Source organism: Myotis davidii, unplaced genomic scaffold, assembly GCF_000327345.1.
Source record: "Myotis davidii unplaced genomic scaffold, ASM32734v1 scaffold44, whole genome shotgun sequence".
NCBI lineage: Eukaryota > Metazoa > Chordata > Mammalia > Chiroptera > Vespertilionidae > Myotis > Myotis davidii.
In genome coordinates, this window is record NW_006299705.1 from 8,513,342 (window position 1) to 8,531,985 (window position 18,644).

At 34.4% G+C, this 18,644-nt stretch overlaps 1 protein-coding gene across 1 annotated transcript in view; it reads right to left on the reverse strand.

Moving 5' to 3' along the window:
• Positions 1–18,644, reverse strand: part of EDIL3 (EGF like repeats and discoidin domains 3) — a 276,047-nt gene that overhangs the window by 87,319 nt on the left and 170,084 nt on the right. Inside the window, exons 7-9 of the mRNA XM_006775580.1 lie at positions 18,325–18,480; positions 16,677–16,821; positions 11,572–11,756 (exon numbers count right to left, since the gene is read on the reverse strand). Of these exons, the coding sequence (XP_006775643.1) occupies positions 11,572–11,756; positions 16,677–16,821; positions 18,325–18,480 (486 nt within the window). The remainder of the gene's footprint in view (positions 1–11,571; positions 11,757–16,676; positions 16,822–18,324; positions 18,481–18,644) is intronic.

The following is an 18,644-nucleotide window of genomic DNA, read 5'->3' on the forward strand; positions in this document are numbered from 1 at the left end:
ACAAAAATATAAACTGATGAACAAAAATAGATACAGAGGCAGAGCAACATCAAACAGACTGTCAAACTACAGCAGGAAGGCCGGGGAGGGTTGGGGGTGGGTGGGTAAGAGATCAACCGAAGGACTTGTATGCATGCATATAAGCATAACCAATGGACATAAGACACTGGGGGGTAAGGGAGGCCAGGGGATTGTCAAGGGTTGGGGAAAAAAAGGAGACATATGTAATACTCTTTGTAATACTTTAAGCAATTAAAAAAAATAAAAAAAGACAAATTAACAAAAACATTTGATACACAATTGTGTATACTAGAGGTTTATGCTACACACACACACACACACACACACACACACACACACAGTATGGTCCCTAGCCAGCGAACACTGGAGACACAGATCTTCTTTCTCAAATTTTAGATCTGGTTCTACATGTGTATCTTTAATATACCTTATTTCTTACAAAATTACGAGAAACTAAATATTTGTTATTGGTTTCATTTATTTAATAAAAGATCAAATATATACCTAAAATTTTAAACTCTGCATATATGACATTTCTTTAATTTGAAACATCCTGATACTCTACTCCTAAACTGCAATTAGATTCAGGCTGACATCATTTTCAGTTCAACATATCTAATCTAGCCCCATTAAATTGGTTGGCTCTAAATGAATATGTCTGTCAGTCAAGCCATAAATTACCAATTTTTCTTTTCTCAAACTTTACCTTGTGTAATAATCCAAGGCTATCTACGCCCCCCCCCACCAAAAAAAAATGCACCTATCTGTGTGGATGGGATTGGGGAATCTGCATTTTCAGCCAGCCCATGCCAGCAGAGTCTCATTTGACAACAACATGCAAGAAGTACAAACAGCTGGTGGAGTGTTTTTTTTCCCACTGAGGGCTTTAAAGCTGCTTTGTTTTTAGAATTTCCCTTATGTCCCATTATAGAGTTTAGAGGCAGCTGTAGAAACATACATAGGTGTAGCATTAGTGTTACATTCTAAGGTACTCTGAGATCCATTTTCTGCTCCTCCCATATCATCAGGCAGATGCCTAAGGGAACAGATGGGTCCTGGGGTACTCATGAAGGACCATCAAAGCCTATAGCTTGGGTTTAAAATTTGCAGTGCTTGTCATGAAATAAACAAAGGCTGAGCCTCAAATAAGTGGTGAGATGTTGGGAGAGGGAAGACAGGTGACTCAGGGTTCAACTGGAATAATAGTTATTCAATTACCCTTGTTGTTATTTTATTCATTTACTTTAAGCCCTTCTACCTATATTTGGTTTTGCTAATTATGTTGCATATAAAATGTAATAATAATCATACACATTTCCACAATGATAATCAATACAATTTTGAATGCATTCTATAAAAATTTAATCTATTTTTTATTTTAAAACTATAGAACAAATTATCATATACATAGATGCTTATTAATAATGACTGTAGGTGAATATCTCTTGCTTTTTCTCTTTCTTATATGGATGACCTTAGAAAAAAATGTTTTTTTTTTATATATTTCTAGCAGCATAAATAAAATAGTACAAATGGACACGTGAACCCATTCTATTTAATATATATAGATACACATAATGTTGCCTCTTTTAAAGTTTTTTTCTATCAAAAATCACTGAGCATGTACAATAAGAAATGTCTGGGATCACAGAAATCAAGCTATCAATAAGATTATAGTCTGACTTTTCAGTGAGGAATACCTGCAAGGAACGTATTTATAAAACAATGATGCTTTCATCGTTCCAAGTTCCTGTGGCTCAACATCAGGGAATGCTATAAAATGGCTATTCCTTATGTTTAGAGTTCCATTTTACTGTAAAACATCCTAATATTAATTCTACACTCAAATTTACTGCATGTCAATTATAAAATCCTCTCTCAGAATGAATGGAGAGAACTTGATACTACGAACGTGGAAAAGGCAAAGCCAAAATGTATAAACAGCCGAAACTGGTTTGGCTCAGTGGATAGAGCATTGGCCTACGGACTGAAAGGTCCCAGGTTCGATTCCAGTCAAGGGCATGTACCTGGGTTGTGGGCACATCCCCAGTAGATGTGCAGGAGGCAGCTGATCGATGTTTCTCTCTCATCGATGTTTCTAACTCTCTATCTCTCTCCCTTCATCTCTGTAAAAAAATCAATAAAATATATATATATTTTAAAAATGTATAAACATTTGCAGGACAAACACTTTATAATTATTTGCAGGACAAAAACTTTATAATTTAAATATTTAAAAATGTAAGTTTTTTAATGATATCCTCTGTCATTTTAAGTAGAGGAAAACAGTTTTAAAGAAAATTATCAAGTGTATTTTTCAACAAATGAGGATTTTTTCCCCATTAGAGTGATGAATAAATGTTTGTATACTGATGTAAACTTCTTTAGCAAAGTCCTTTAACTCGTAGGAAGTATTCTTTAACAGATAAAACCTCACATGTTACTTTCTTTGCTCAGAGATTTCAATGTATAGAGCCCATTTTATTCATGACATGGGTTTACTATTCTTCAGGTACTAACTTCAGCTTATGTGCAACATTCTTACTGCAGATGAAACTGAAATAAAACTTTGAACTCATTTAGGCAATTTTAAATGCTTGGCTTGTGCAGATATAGACATAGAACTGATGAAATTGTTTGTGATATCGAATAGGTCTAGCACAAAAATAGGAAATGCAGTGAACCGAAAAAAAGTATTTCCAAATACACATATTTTGCATATATTTTGCTGTGCTAAAAAAAATCATAAAAATTTGATTTAAAAAAGACTGTTAAGGTTAGATTCATTCTACATGATGTATACAAGATGTCAGATGCAAAGAGTCATGAAAAGTGGCACTCAGTGGAAAATAGAGAAACAATTTTTGAATGCAGTTCTGATATTTATAGGATTAAGTCATAGGACCTCTGTAGATTGTGTTTTATATGTTTTGAGACAGAATACTTTACACAAATAATTATATGTACCCAGATTATTATAAAGATGCAGTGAAAATTATCAGAAAACCCTTTGAGAAAAAAAATAGTGCTACAGAAATATAATTAGATTAATACAAACTATTCTAAAGTAGTTCCTATGGATGTTAAGATAGCTATTTTTTAAAAAAAACTCTGTGACAAAATTAGTTTGAAAATCATTAAATAAAACAAACCTCTTTCCTATAGGATTCTTTTTTAAAAAATATATTTTATTGTTTTTTTACAGAGAGGAAGGGAGAGGGATAGAGAGTTAGAAACATAGGTGAGAGAGAAACATCGATCAGCTGCCTCCTGCACACCCCCTACTGGGGATGTGCCTGCAACCAGGGTACATGCCCTTGGCCGGAATCGAACCTGGGACCATTCAGTCCACAGGCTGACACTATCCACTGAGCCAAACCGGTTAGGACATTATAGGATTCTTAATGGAATAGATGTTCTTCAGGACACATTTTCGGGAATGGTGATAAATTGATAATTTGAGGAGAAAGGAAACCTAATTTGTTTTAGATTTCTGAATTTTAAGGATGAAAAAGCGATGTCATGCTAACTTTATCATTTCATAATCAAATGAGAAAGAGAGGACCTTTTGTAACTCTGGCTCTGTAATCTGGAGGACTGAATTCTGGTAGTAGCAATATCTAAAGGAAATGAGCATCTGAAAAGTAGAAACTGTGAGTGTCAGGACCAGGAACCAAGAGAGCAGAGGTTTAGTTCAGCTACAGTAACAAGCTAGACATAGGTGTACTGAGAAGCAGGTAGTCATCTGGTGAGCTGATGATAAATAGGCACTTAACTTTCAGAGGGCAGGCTGAGGCTGGAATGCAAGGTCACAGGGTGAATAAATCAAACAGCAAGGACCCAGGAAAGAGAAGAGGGTACAAGAGGACAGTCAGAAACTCAAGGAGAGTGAAGTAGGTCACAGGGAGGGAGCAGCATCAGCTATCTTGACAGACCTGGGCAAGGAGCTGCACCATGAGTTAAGTGAAAACTCTGGTTTTGATACTGAGGCCACAGTCTGCCCTACCAAAGGAACTTTATATCTATTGTTCTCTAAAATATACACTAATTCCGGAAAGTAATTAATTGGAAGCTGTAGGCAGATATGTCCTTAGGCACATCTTAAAGGATCTCAGAGAAGATTCTAACCAAATGTTAATACGGAAATGGGCATGGTGAAGTGGACCTACACTTTCCAGGAGACATACTATGGCAGTGCACTATAATAGCAGCATAAAACTAAGACACCAGAGATTTGAAATTCACTTCACGAGCCATGTTTTCCCACATAAATGCTATTTTAAAAGTGTAAGAGAAAATAAATGCAATGTTTGCGATAAGAACATTTATTTTATGTTGACATTAGCTAGCAAATAAATGCTTCATAAATAAGAGATATCTTAATGATTGAATAAAACCCGGATGATCTACCCATCGTATCATTACTGGCTTAAAAAAAAAAATGACACAGTCTCTAGGATATACCAAAGATCTTGGACTAGGTGAGCTTAATTGATCAAGATTATTGGGGAGCCTAGCCAGTGTGGTTCAATGGTTGAGTGTTGACCCATGATTCAGGAGGTCACAGTTTGATTCCTGTTTGGAGCACATTCCCAGGTTCTGGGTTCGATCCCCAGTAGGGGACATGTAGCAGGCAGACGATCAATGATTCTCTCTCATTATTGATGTTTCTATCTCTCTCTCTCCCTCTCCCCTTCTCTCTCTGAAATAAACAAAAACACATTTTAAAAAATAAAATAAATAAATAAAAAGATTGTTGTGGAGAGCAGTGTTCTTTAAAATGTGGTATGTGCCCAAGGAACAAGCCATCCAGTTGTAGTAAGAAAAAAATTAGAATTTCCATCCTATCAACTTTTTTTTTTTTTTTTTTTAGAAATTGCATTTTCCAAATATTTAACGTGTGTTCAGGGTTCAGTAACAATGATAGGGTTATACAATGTTTATAGTGGGGACCACAAACCTAGAGGGCAGGCAGGAGCCACAGCTGTACCAGAAGCTCTTCTCCATGACAGGCATGGCCAGTTCTATGCTGATCAGCACTAGAAGGGCTTCCTAGTCCAATGAACATCTATAAAAAGGGAGTCACCTCACTCACAAAGAGTCTACGAAATAGTGTGGAAAAGATCGTCATATGAGCTTCCTGGTGTGTTTCCCCTTCTACTGCTGATCAGCTGTGAAATCTTTATAAATGCGTCAAACTCTCTGTAGCCTCATGAAACAGACATAATTTAGTCACTGAGAGGGCTGTTTTCAAGACAAAATGAGGTCACCGGTGAAAGTTGATTCCCATTTTATCTGAAAGTCTTTACAAATGCTCTTCTTATTTGAAACTGTATTCCTTAGCTCTGAATTTTACCCATTGGCATATTTTCAGCTCATATTTTTAGAGGAAAATGGTTGTCATTCTTATAACTGTATTTCATTAATACAAAGATAACTAATACATCATAAATTAAAATTTATTTGCAAACAAGGGAATCAGAAGTCATTCAATTCTCATTATCATAAAAAAACATGAATGGATCTGCTGTGCACATACAATTCTTGTAAGTCCTGCTGTTCAGTTTTTCAATGGTTTCAGATACTGCTTCTAAGAAGAAGCATCTATCTTCCCATATTTCTTTTTATTTCGTTTGGAATATTGAATCCATGACAATTAGGGCATCAGTAATCATACATGCAGATAGACAGTGCCAAATATATCTTTCAGTTCCTTGCACCTGGCATTGCATTTTGTTACAACAGGTGCCTCAAAAATATTTGTTTTAAAAATTATAAAGTCACTTACATAACCTTTAAACCACAAAGCCTCCATCTAATTTTTATGTACCTTTGAAGCTAGCCTTTCCAAAACTGCACCACGTGCTTAATTTAATCTACACCAGAAGCTACTGCTTTGTGTATTTTCCACGATGTGCTATATGTAAATTCTAGAGTATTAGTACTTCATAATGGGTTAACATATATTACTAGAGGTTTGATGCACAAAATTCGTGCAAGAGTAGGCCTTCCTTCCCCTGGCTGCCACCAGCAGGCACCCGGGGCCCAGGCTTCCCTTGCAGCCCCAGCTTTGTCTGGAAAGTAGTCCCGAAGGACATCTGTTCTAATAAGCATATTGTGCTTTTATTATTATAGGTGCTTTTTTTCTAAAGGAATGGGTTTTTAAAAAGCTATTTATAGAGAGCACTAACCAAAAAATGACTCAAAATGAGTGAAAAGGGAAGAGCAATATTTTGGGGAGTAAATAGATAAACTACAAATGATATAAAAATTAACTTTTTAAAAGATTAATTTTGAGGTTAGATGGCTATATCAGTAACAGTCATTAAGTTATATGATGGCTTTTTTTGTTTTTGTTAACTTTACCAGAAATTAGCTGGGGATCCTGATATTTTTTTTATTACATTGAATTGGGTCAATCATCCTTTAGATATTAGAATGCTAGTGGTATGAGAGTTTAAAAGAGGAAGGTTGCCTGGGAGGTTATCAGATTTGTAATATCCACATTTTAGAGGAAAAAGAGAAAAAACTGAGTCCCAGAATATTAATGTAAGTCGTCAGCCCTCAAAACCAGATTGTTGGGCTTTGTCCTGCACTCAGCATAGTACATTGATCCTGGCTGCAGAGTATACTGATGGTTTGCTCGCCAAGTACTCTCTGTATAAATATCCTATTCAATTTTGCTTTGCTCATTAGTTTTTTTGTATTTGGATAGTGGAGATTCCCTTTGATTCTGTAAAATTATAAAAACTTAAAGATGATTTACAATATAAGCAAGGTATGGACATCCTTTGATTCACTTCATATACTTCAACATATATTAACATTATGAAGGATGGAAACTGTTTCATAATCAGACAAAATAAAGACACTACTTATCTCTTTCAGATCAGCTTTATAACTGAACCCTTCATGTAGGCTTGCTGTTTACTATATTTGAAATTTTGGAAGAGTGACCTGGAAATCAGACTATTCCTTCATATTGAGGGACCCTTGATCCTTGAAATTTTTTTTCCTTTAATTCTAATGTTAATAAATTGTGCAGAAGACAATATAAGTTAATGTTTTTAAAGAAGTTATGAATTTTATGGCTAAAATATGCCCTGTTAAAAATCTAAAATGAACTAAATACGGCTTATTTAATTAGAAAACTCAAATTCAATTGCTTTTTGCACATTTCCACAAAATTAGTATTGAAATGAAGTTGTGAAGGGTTAGCTGCAATTCTGAAAAAGGTCAACACTAAAACGTGCACTTTAACAACTCAATTAATTTGACTAATTTGGATGAAATACTATACAGACTAACTTAAATTAGCAATTGTTTCATGAAATAGACCAAAAGGTCATTTACTAGGTGACATTGTGACATTTTCATTTGTATTGTGCTTCCCTTTTGTGAAATCTGAAAAAAACTTTCAATAGATTCAATTACAGAGGATGAATTACCACTATAATGCAATGAATACACACAGAGCATATTCAATGTAAGATAATTTACAGTCTTTAATCATAAGATTTTTTTTTAAAGTTGGTTAGTCAATCCAAGTTAATTCTTGGAGATTGTTCATTGTTTACTTGCATCTACTATACCAAAATATTTCTTCACAATTAGTAAGATTATCATCAGTATACTACCCCTGATATAATGTTGTTAAACACCACAATTTTATGCTGTGTTTTAATCAGTTTGTATAATATGAGTGTAAATACTAAGGGAATTTACTCAGTGTATTGAAAGCAACTGAACATGGACATAAAACACATAAACTTTCTAATAAGAATATTGTTTCAGTAGAGAACATTACCAAGTAACATATAAAGCTCATTTTAAGTTATTAATAATATTACTACTATTCCCAGGTAAAGAATTTGAAAAATATAATGTCACCTATATAAAAAATTGAAAATTTTTGTTTGCCAGTGCAAATTTATATAATTTATCAATACTTCTCACAGTCTGCGACTGATCTACCAATGTATTACTTTATCTTTCATAGTTTTATTAAAAATTCCCTTTTGAAAGAAGCAAAGAATATGTATGCAGATCTTCATTCTTGATTAAAATTGGTGGTGTCAGGTCATGTTCTCCTAAGGTTTCACAAGCCATAGGAAAGAGAAAGGCGGGAGCTACCTGTTGCTGGGTACCTTCTATGTGCTTCTTCATTTGTCTTATTTAATTAAACCTAAAATCCAACAAAATGTCTGTTTTTTGTTACTTTAATGTTACTTTATTTTATAACAGGGATTAAAATTTAGTCCAGCCATATGTTAGAAATGTTCAGCTATGAGTCAGGAATAATTGGCTTATGATCTTTCAACTTAGCTGTAAGTTGTTGTTGTTTTTTAAGGCTGAAACTGTAATTTAACAAAAAAACAAACAAAAATCACACACACATACTAAAAACCTCTGTGTTTTTGAAAAACACATTAGTAGGGCTCCTTGCTCAAAATATTGGAGAACAGCAAACACATCAAAGCGATGAAACAGTTTTTCAGAGGTGTGAAAAAAATGCCTCTTATTTACTGTTGCCTGTGGACTTAACACATTTTTGCCATGTTTATAAAGAAATAGCATAATGATTTCATGATAAACAATAGCTCATGGAAGCTACTAATCAGTTAGGTAAGATCACTTATGAAAAGTAATACAAGAACACTTGCTTAAGAAGCATCTGATAGTTTGCCCTTTTAGAAGCACTGGAAACAACAACAGAGAAATAAGAAGAATAAGATGTTAAAGTGATATTTGAATACATAAGAATTCCTTAAAATATTTTGGGGTTTTCTTTAGAACAATTTCCAGACATTATCTATTGAATAAATTTTAGGAACACCTATAAACTGAAATAAAACTCATCATTAGAGGGTTATATGTAGTTAGTATATAAAGGAAAGTTCTTAAACAATCAATAAGCAGAAGATTGATAGTGAAGGAGGGAAATTTAAATGAGAGACATGGTTTCTCTTCAGAAGAGCTATTACCCAGAATTGATGCAGCTTAGGTTAAAAACAGAACTAGACTTCATAAATTCAGAAGCCTCAAATAAGGATAAAAAATTGAGTCTATATAAATAATTTAAAAACAAACTCATCCTGTCCAATATCTATAAAAATGTTAATCTTATTTTCAACAAAGACACTAACAGCCATGGCAATATATAGTTGAACAGATTCTATTCTTCTGATGAGAAAATACTAAAAATAGTAACAATTCTTGAGCATTATCTTGATGTGAAAAAAGGAAAAAAAAATAAGTATAAGTAAAGATGTCAATTTACCCTGCCTTCAAGATTCTGAATATGTTTTGACACAGCAAAAAATGGACATGTGCTGCAAGAACTGGGCCTTGAGTTGACAGAAAAATTTGTCACCAACAGAATAAATCAATGTCAGCATGCAAGTGACTTTAAGAAGACAGTTGAAAAGCCATCCTAAAAAAATGTGACGGATGGAGGTTTGCATTGAAGAGTACACCCTGATTCATGTAAAAATATTTGTTTAGTTTTATCTTTCTAAAGAAATGTGCCATTGACAACTCCTTCATATGGATATTTCTAGAGCCTACCAGCCTAAGTTAGTTATAGTGTAAAATATTTTGGAATATTCCACATGGCATTATGACTCAAAAATGATATTTAAACTGAGCCGAAACCAGTTTGGCTCAGTGGAGAGCGTCGGCCTGTGGACTGAAAGGACCCAGGTTCGATTCCGGTCAAGGGCATGTACCTGGGTTGCGGGCACATCCCCAGTAGGAGATGTGCAGGAGGCAGCTGATTGATGTTTCTCTCTCATCGATGTTTCTAACTCTCTATCTCTCTCCCCTCCTCTCTGTAAAAAATCAATAAAATATAAAAAAAATAAACTGAGGCATGACCTGAATATTTCCATTTTAAAAAATATTATATAGCAACAAAGAGCAAGTTTAACTTTACCATTCAATTCTAACAAATCAGTGAAAAAATGTTTCCATGGATTCCTCCAATTAAGAACTTAAGAATTCATAAAGGCTATGTACTATAATCATTTAGTTCCTGTATTATAAAGGTCAGATCTTTCATATGAGCTTTTAGTTTCTTTTTAAATATTATTTTTGAAATTTGAGGATATTAGCAGTTGGCCTCTTAAATTGTGGATCACAATTCTATGATGTATATGCCCAAATCAATAAATTCAATTGTATTTTGAACTATTCATTTATCCATTCATACATTCAACAAATATTTATTGAATGCCTACCATGTGTCAGGCATTGTGACAGGTATTTAGTTAGAGACTGAACAACAAGTTGATAAAGTGAAAAAGACAGATGTGGTCCCATCCTTCCTAGAGCCAACAATGAAGCATGAAAACACAATTTCAGTAAGAGTGTGATAATGCTCTGAGATGATTATAGATGACCCAGTAGGGTACAGGAGAGAACTTACGCCAAATCTGGTGTGGGATGGAGTTGGCTTGCTTTGGATGCACCAGAGGAATGTATACCCACATGGTAGCTGAAGGATTATACCAATAAAAGGCTGGGGGTTCTCTGGGCAGAGGTGTTCTTTCCCCATTCTTTTCCTCTAGGAAGAGGACATTTATAAAGGAATGGACAGACAGTGATAGTGTTTGGTTTGAAAAACTGAAGCAAATTTAGAAAAACTAAAAAGGTAATAGGGAATAGGGCCAAATCATGTACTTTTAGGTTATATTAAAGAACCCGACTTTATCCTGAGGTAATAGAAAGAAATTAAAAAGTTTTCAAAAGAGAGTAAGAAAATCACCTTTGTATTTTGGGAAAAATCATACTTATTATAATTTGGGAAACAGCTTTTTAAAGAGTAGGAGCAGAAATTGGAAAGCTGCAAAAACCCAGGGTGCAAGAGGGTGGTTGCCTAGAGTACGAGAGTGGCAGTGGGATGGTGAGAAGTGGAGTAATTTGAGAGTAGTTGAAATAACCAATACTTATTAACTTGTTAATGTGAGTGTGTGGGGTTGGAGAACCTGAAAGAGAAAAGGGCATGTTTCTAACTGTGAGAATAAGGGAAAGCAAGGCCAAGTGAAGAAAAGACCGTCTCTGCTTTCCTTCTATAACCTAGCTCTCATCATGAGATGTAATCAAATTGCTCCATTGCTTAGCAACCACAGGGATAGAGCTAATAAGTCATGATTCATGATGCTATGGGAACAATCTACGGGTCAGTGGCTTGATGTCAAGGTGGTTTAGATACCTGCTGTGACACTTTCAAACCAATATTGACTCCTAGCGTGAGGATAGATGAGTTAAAATGCAAATGCTCTCGTAATCAATCCAATTGATCTATAATCGTGTGATCTGGTACAGCCTGCTGCATCCATCTGACAGTAGCATCTGTACATCAACATTGGAAGAAAAATAGCACACAGACATAGCTTCATAGGATTTTTTTTTTTACCAATATAGTTAAGCCAAAGAGAGAGGCACATTTAAATTAGTATGAAGGTAATCACTCCAACAATCATCTAACCAACAGGAAATCTTTTAAAAGAAGAGGTGCAGTGGGTGGCAAAAGTTTTTGAAAACTGTTACCTGTAACCACTGTGACTGGTCATTGTGGCCGGAGGTCCAGGCATTCACTTTGCCCTGCTTGTCCAGCCGAGCTTTCCTTGGCTCCCAAGTGAACATGTCCATATTGAGAGTTCTGAAGATGCTGGAGGCAGTGATCTGATAGTCCTGTATATGCCCCGATTTCATCCCCAGAGGCTCAGAACAGCCTGAAAGAGATGGGAAGGGCTCCGTGAGAAAAAGAATTTATCACCCTGCAAGTTTTATGTCTTCATTTTAGAGAGGCAAGAGCAGATTAAGCCTAATGCTATTCATTCCCCCAAAGAGAGAGCATCTAAATTCAAAAAAGGTTATAATCAGAAGTAAATCTGGAACAAAATCGAAAAACAAAATAGCCAATTCAGGTTATTTTGTCTGAATATATTTTGGAAAAATTGAAAACAAGACAGAATTCAAATTACTTTTCTGCGATAGATGATTCTGCAAAATGAAAACAATGCTCCCCTGTCTCATTAATGATAGCCTCATGACTGTTCCCGAGCTTTCAACAGTTTCATTGCGCCTTTAAAAATGGAACATTTTCTCACAAAGTATATTTGGTTTTCTTTTATTTGCTTCCATAATACTGCAAATGAAAATTCCCTCAGTACGAAGTCATTTTCACAAACTGCTCCAATGGTATATTTTGAACTGGACAGCATTTTCTTTTCCAAGAAATGTTTGCTAATCTTTATCATGTATTCTTATAGCACCAACATGGCTTCTTCTGGAAGGTGAGAAGCTAATATTTTTTCAAAGTACACCATGTGCCAGGCATTGTATAAGTATAGGATTTAAACAAATACATAACAGAAGAAAGTAATTCTAGCAAAAGCCATTATGGGATGAGTCTTTTATACATTCTTATATTTTGATCATACTCAATAGCTTCTGGTATTGGGTAAATTTGGAAGATTCTCAAATTTGCCACACATGGTTTCAGGTTTGACATGGTGCAAATTGTGGGTTTGTCTGTCCTTGAAATATGTGTGTGTGTATATGCATATGTGTGTGTGTATGCACATGAACTTCCAATCTCGAATTACAATTGTGACAAAATTCCATCCATAAAGCCATCCATAGGAAGCATGATTCTGTTACCACATTATGCAGTTGTTGAGGCTTCCACAAAGTAAGTTTTATTATCAAGAAATCCAAAATAAGCCTGGCCTGTGTTGCTCAATGGTTGAGTGTTAACCTATGAACCAGGAGGTCACGGTTCGATTTCAGGTTGGGGCACATGGCAGGGTTTAGGGTTTGATTTTCAGAGGGGCATGTGCAGGAGGCTTCCAATTAATGAGTCTCTCTCATCATTGATGTATCTATTTCTCCGTCTTCCTTCTTCTCTGATATATCTATATATCTCTATCTCTATCTCTATCTGTGTCTGTATCTATATCTATCTATATGACCTAGATCTATAAAGCTGTTAAAAGAAATCCAAGATAAAAGGAGACTCCTCCAATCAATGCCATTTCCTCATACTCTATTGGTCCCTCACAATCTGTGTACTTATACCCATTTTTTAACCACATTGTGCCTCAGTTTTCTCATCTCTAAGATAATGATAATAAGAAACTACCTTAAAAAAGTGTTTTAAGAAATTAGCTAATAAATTTAAAGTATTTAGGAACAGTGCCAGCATATAGCTAACATTAAGTAAATGTTAGCTCTTTTTATTATTTCCATAAAGCTCATTTCAACAGATAACAATGTTAAGACCTCAAATCAGCATATCAGGGGGTACTAAATAGCTTATGACTGGCTGTAGTTTCTAAAACTAAGCCATTTGAAGTCAAGGCTCTAAGAGAAGTGGCTTAGAACTCTTCAATGATAAATAGTTCTTAACTACAATGAATTGCTTTCTGTCTTAGTCCATGTAGATACTTCTTCCTTCTTGGGGCTCCTCCATGTCTTCCTTCCACGCCACCTTCTAGGAAATGCCTATCCTCTGCAAACATTGCCAAAACGGTGATGGAGGGTTAGCCAATTATGTCTTAGTACAAGTTTTGTTGGGTTTTAGGGATCGGAGACATATACTCTTAAGTCCCATGATAAAAATAACTAGAACTTCTAAATATAAATTCTGGAGGAGAAAAGCTTTATGACCAAATCTCAAGGATTGTAGAAAGTTCTAAAGTCTTAATGACATGCCATTTATCTTCAGGCAGTTCTATGGTAACATGCTTTATCTAAATTACAGTTTTCTGACTTGTTCTTCTTTTGTTCTCATCAAGTCCTCACCCCGCACCCTGCACTGCTACTGGAGCTTTTGTAAAACCGATGGACTTGCAGAAGAGATACAAGGGAAAAAGGAAAGGTTGTTGGTTTCTTCCTTTTGTGACATAACACAGTATTTCAAATATTGCCTAGAAAAGGGATACCTTTACTTTCACCATTTCTGCTCTGTCATTGAATTCATTTCATGCCCATTCCACTGTCTAGTACTTAGCCCAGAGGAAGATCTGAATAATTTGTTCAAAGAATGAATGAATGACTATTCCTCCTCTAATTACGGTCATGATCCATTTCAATCTAAACATCTTAAATCATATCTCTCTCAGAGAATTTAGGGGTTTTCTTTTTAAGTATCTGGTAAAAGATTAGCTGCTGATCTTCTAGGAAGGCTGAGAGATCTTATAACAGTTTATTGAATACAAGAAGGCAGCCTTGGGCTTTATAGTGTTGCACTGGATTGTGGGAAATCATTCCATACATTATATTACTGTTGATTTCCAAATGTAACAGCTAACCTCTTCCAATTTGCCTCACAAATTTTCCTTCTCATCCATATGATTTGATAAGTATAAATTAACTCTTTTACCATCATGGAAAGCACCTGTACAAAATGAAATATTAACAATGAAATTGATTATTTTACAGCTTTTAAAAGTATCCATCAAGTGATATTATTTTCTGCATGCAAGTTCAAAATCAATGTGTGGGTGTGGGAGATGGGTATGGCTTCTTTCTGAGAACATAAAAATCTGTAAAGTGTCAGGTGTAACCTCAAGTCAAACTTGAAAGTAAAATATATTTACCCCTTAGGGGTATAACTGTGCCATGTATGAGAGACTGACCCTCACAAATCAAATGGCTGAAAAGTCTGGGAAGGTGATGTAAAGCAACGAAAAACCATGGAGGCTTGTAACAAACCTCATCATCTGTGGCTTCTTCTTGATTGCTTTATGATGGATGAGATAGGGTTGACACCGGCCTGTGGTGATATAGTGACATGCAATAAAAACACTGTACAACAATTCTGCTCAGATTTACTGGTAGTCAGTAAGCTGGTTTGAATTAAGAAAATAAGGAAAACATCCCTGTTAGGGTAATTAATAGTACTAAAACCATATGTTGGCTGCTTCATAAAAGACACCCATATATAATATGAAATATGATTCTTAAAACAAATTCAGTCATCTAGCTAAATGTCTCTGATTCCTTTAAATATAATGGGTTCATTTAAAGTATGCTGTTGTTTTTAAAATATGTTTTTATTTATTTTAGAGAGAGAGGAAGTGAGAGGAATGGAGATAGAAACATAGACGAGAGAGGAATATCTATCTATTGGATGCCTCTTGCATTCCTCCTACTGGGTCCACAACCCAGACAGGTGTCCTGACCAGGAATTGAACCAGTGACCTCCTGATTCATGGGTCAATGCTCAACCACTGAGACATACTGGTGGGATAAAAGTTTGGTTGTTTTTTAATAGTAACTTTAGTTTGCTTAAAAATCATTCCTTTTCTCAACATTACAAATATACCTAAGAATGGAAATAAATATAAAGTATATATTATAACCAATACACAACCTCTTGAAATGCATAAATAGTTCCCAGTTATTCTGTTCTACGGATGTGTCCTCCTATTTTTTTTAACTTTCGCCCAAGGATATATTTATTGATTTTAGAGAGAAGAGGAAGGGGGGAGAAAATGAGAGAGGGAGAGAGAGAGAGAGAGAGAGAGAGAGAGAGAGAGAGAGAGAACGATAGAAACATCAATGTGGGAGAGAAACATAGATCAGTTGACTGCAACCTCGGTAAGTGCCCTGACTAGGAATTGAACCTGCAAGCTTTGGTGTACAGGACGATGCTTCAGCCACATGAGCCACCTGGCCAGGGCATGTGTCCTCCCATTTTTAACCAAATAGTATCATTGTACATTTGATAAAAGTCTTTCTTCTTTGAAGGTTATTCTAAAAAGTGAGGCACACATTAATTTTTTATTTTTCAAAACACAGTTGTTTGAAAAAACAATTACATTTCATGTAAATGTTGATGCTAGAATAAGAACAACCACCAAAAAGAAACACAGTGAAATGCCTAGACAAAATTGTCTGTTTAGTTCAGAATCTAGCTATATTGATATGGGATCACTGAGAGAGCTACATATCAAGACTTCATCTTTATATTTAATACTGATGCCCCTGGAAGATAAGGATTATTGAACCTGAGTCCTTTGATGGATTATCTTTGAGTTGGATAACCATTGTTTATACAATAGGCAGGGTGGTAGATAAGAATGCTCCAAGAGTGAATTTATAGTAGCAATCTTGGTATTGAAGTATTGTCTCCTTGGGATAAATGATAAAATGTACACGTTTCATTAAAAAAATCCCAAAAGCCAAGTTCTTACAGTAGATGGACAGAGATAAAGCTTACTTTTCTATTCCATATAGCCTAAATATAACTGCCATTGACAAAGTCAGGCAGATTTCAGTTTTTACTGAACATTTGTCACAAAACATAAATCATAGTTAATACTAAAACAGTAAGACATCCAAAGAAACAAAAGTTTCCAGTGAGAATTTGTTGTATTTTCATTGACTACTCAAAGAAATACAGTGCTCCTTCTACATTAGTTGTCTTCTGTAGCATGTTTTAGATTGTTTATCACACACACACATACACACACACACACACACACACACACACACACACACGAGTTTATCACTGAACCATGCCCTAGACAGGTTATAGCAGAACGAATATCTATGGGTGTTGAAAAATTACAGGTTAGTAGTAGACTACACACCAATTTTTTTTTCTTTAAAGAAAATACTAAAATAAATAATATGGGACTCACCTGATAGTTCACATCCAAGAAGTTCCATTCTCAAAGTACAGTGTCTTCGACAAACTTGGGGATAAAGTCTTACATACTGAGCTTTTATGGGGGGTGTGAAAGAGTTAGCATAGGGTGTGTTGTTATCAACATTTCCACGAAACACCTGTGTAAAGAGATGACATAGAGTTGTAATTATTAATTGTAACAGCTCCTTTACCTGTTTTTATGTATTGATCTTATATCCTACCCAACATAATCTTTCCAAAATTAGATTAAATAATTTTGGGGTTTGAAGCATTTAGGAAGCACCTTTCCATTGGCTGAATATATAAAACCTAGAACTAAAATACTAATTAATGTTACGAACCAATGTAGCCTACGGTATAATCTATACTCTATTATGAGGGTATTGTCAATTTTAAGGTCAGTCCTTCAAAGCCAGGGGAATGCTTCTTTCTTTTTTTGAAAAATGGGCACTTTAAGCCTTTCAACTTAATCTAGTCTGTTCATTTTACTACTTAGTAATGATATTTTGTTGTTGTTTATGAACTAGTCTTTCCTGTGCTTCTTGTTCACTCAGTCTCTCTAATGCTATGATCAGTATGATCAGACTTATGATCCTTTAGGGTCTGATTCCTAAGATTACATCTTATTGGTCAGTCCCAGATCATTGGATAAGAAACTCATAATTCATATATATATATGGAAAAACTACATTTCCTTCAAAAATTAAGGATTAAAAATGTTATTTTAAAATTATTTTAATCTTATTGTTATTTTACATGACCTGGTAAACAGATAAATTTATTTAAATTTATTTGAGAAGGTAATTTAAAAATTATTTTATAATTTCTTAAGTCTAGTCTAATGACTTGTCTTTAAATGGAATGAGCTTCAGTGAAATTTAAAAAATTAATAAAAGTTCATTAAAATTGGGAATATCATAAGAAAGGCAAAGGAGACATTGAATATGTATTTTCTCTAAAATGTTTTATTCTCTAGCCCTGGCTGGGTAGCTAAATTGGCTAGAGTGTTATCCCGTTATGCCAAGGCTGTGGGTTCAATATCCGGCCAGGGTGCATACAAGAATCAACCAATGAATGCATAAATAAGCGGAACAACAAATTGATGTTTCTCCTTTTTCTCTCTCTCTTCCTTTCTCTCAATAAATAAAAATACATTACTAAAATATTTTGTTCTGCTAAATAAAAATTTTTCTCCCAATATGAAATATATAAATATATACATCTTTTCTATATTCATGCTTTATTTTTCAAATAATATTTTTCTTTACAGATAACTATTTTGATCTATAGTTATTTGATTATGGAGAGTGCTAATATATTAGTCAAAGCAATACAGTGAAATTTAAAACAAACTATTATTAAAATGAAACAATTGTCATGCCAATATTATTAACCTTCTGATAAAGTGATCATAAGACCAACAACTAAAATCAGAGAAAGTCTTAAGTGGTAGTCAGTGTACATTTATAACTTGGAAAAACTCCTTATCCCTTTCACCCCACTAGTCTAATATTTATTAAAATACCATAAATTTATTTGCAACAACATAAAGCTTCTGATGAAGACCCATTATTCATTTGGTAAGCAATGATTATTAATGAAATTTGACTTTTAAATTAACTATGTTAAGTCATTCTTACCACATCTTCATTGGTGCCTTTCACTTTGTACATTGTCCAAGTCTTTCCATCATTACTATAGGCAATTTTGTAGGATTTTATATATTCTGGGCTTCCAATCCTCTTGGCTCCTTGGGTAATTACACCAGTAACTCTCATTTTTCTTTGTAAATTTATCTGAGGAAGCAGGAAAATCAATGGTTATCTCATTGCTTTCAGGATAACAATATTGACACTATCCACTTTGGAAAAAAACATTTTTATTTATTAGTATATATTTAAAAATAGTAATTTCTTGTAATTTTAAAAGATGAATATTATATATAAATAAATGTATATAT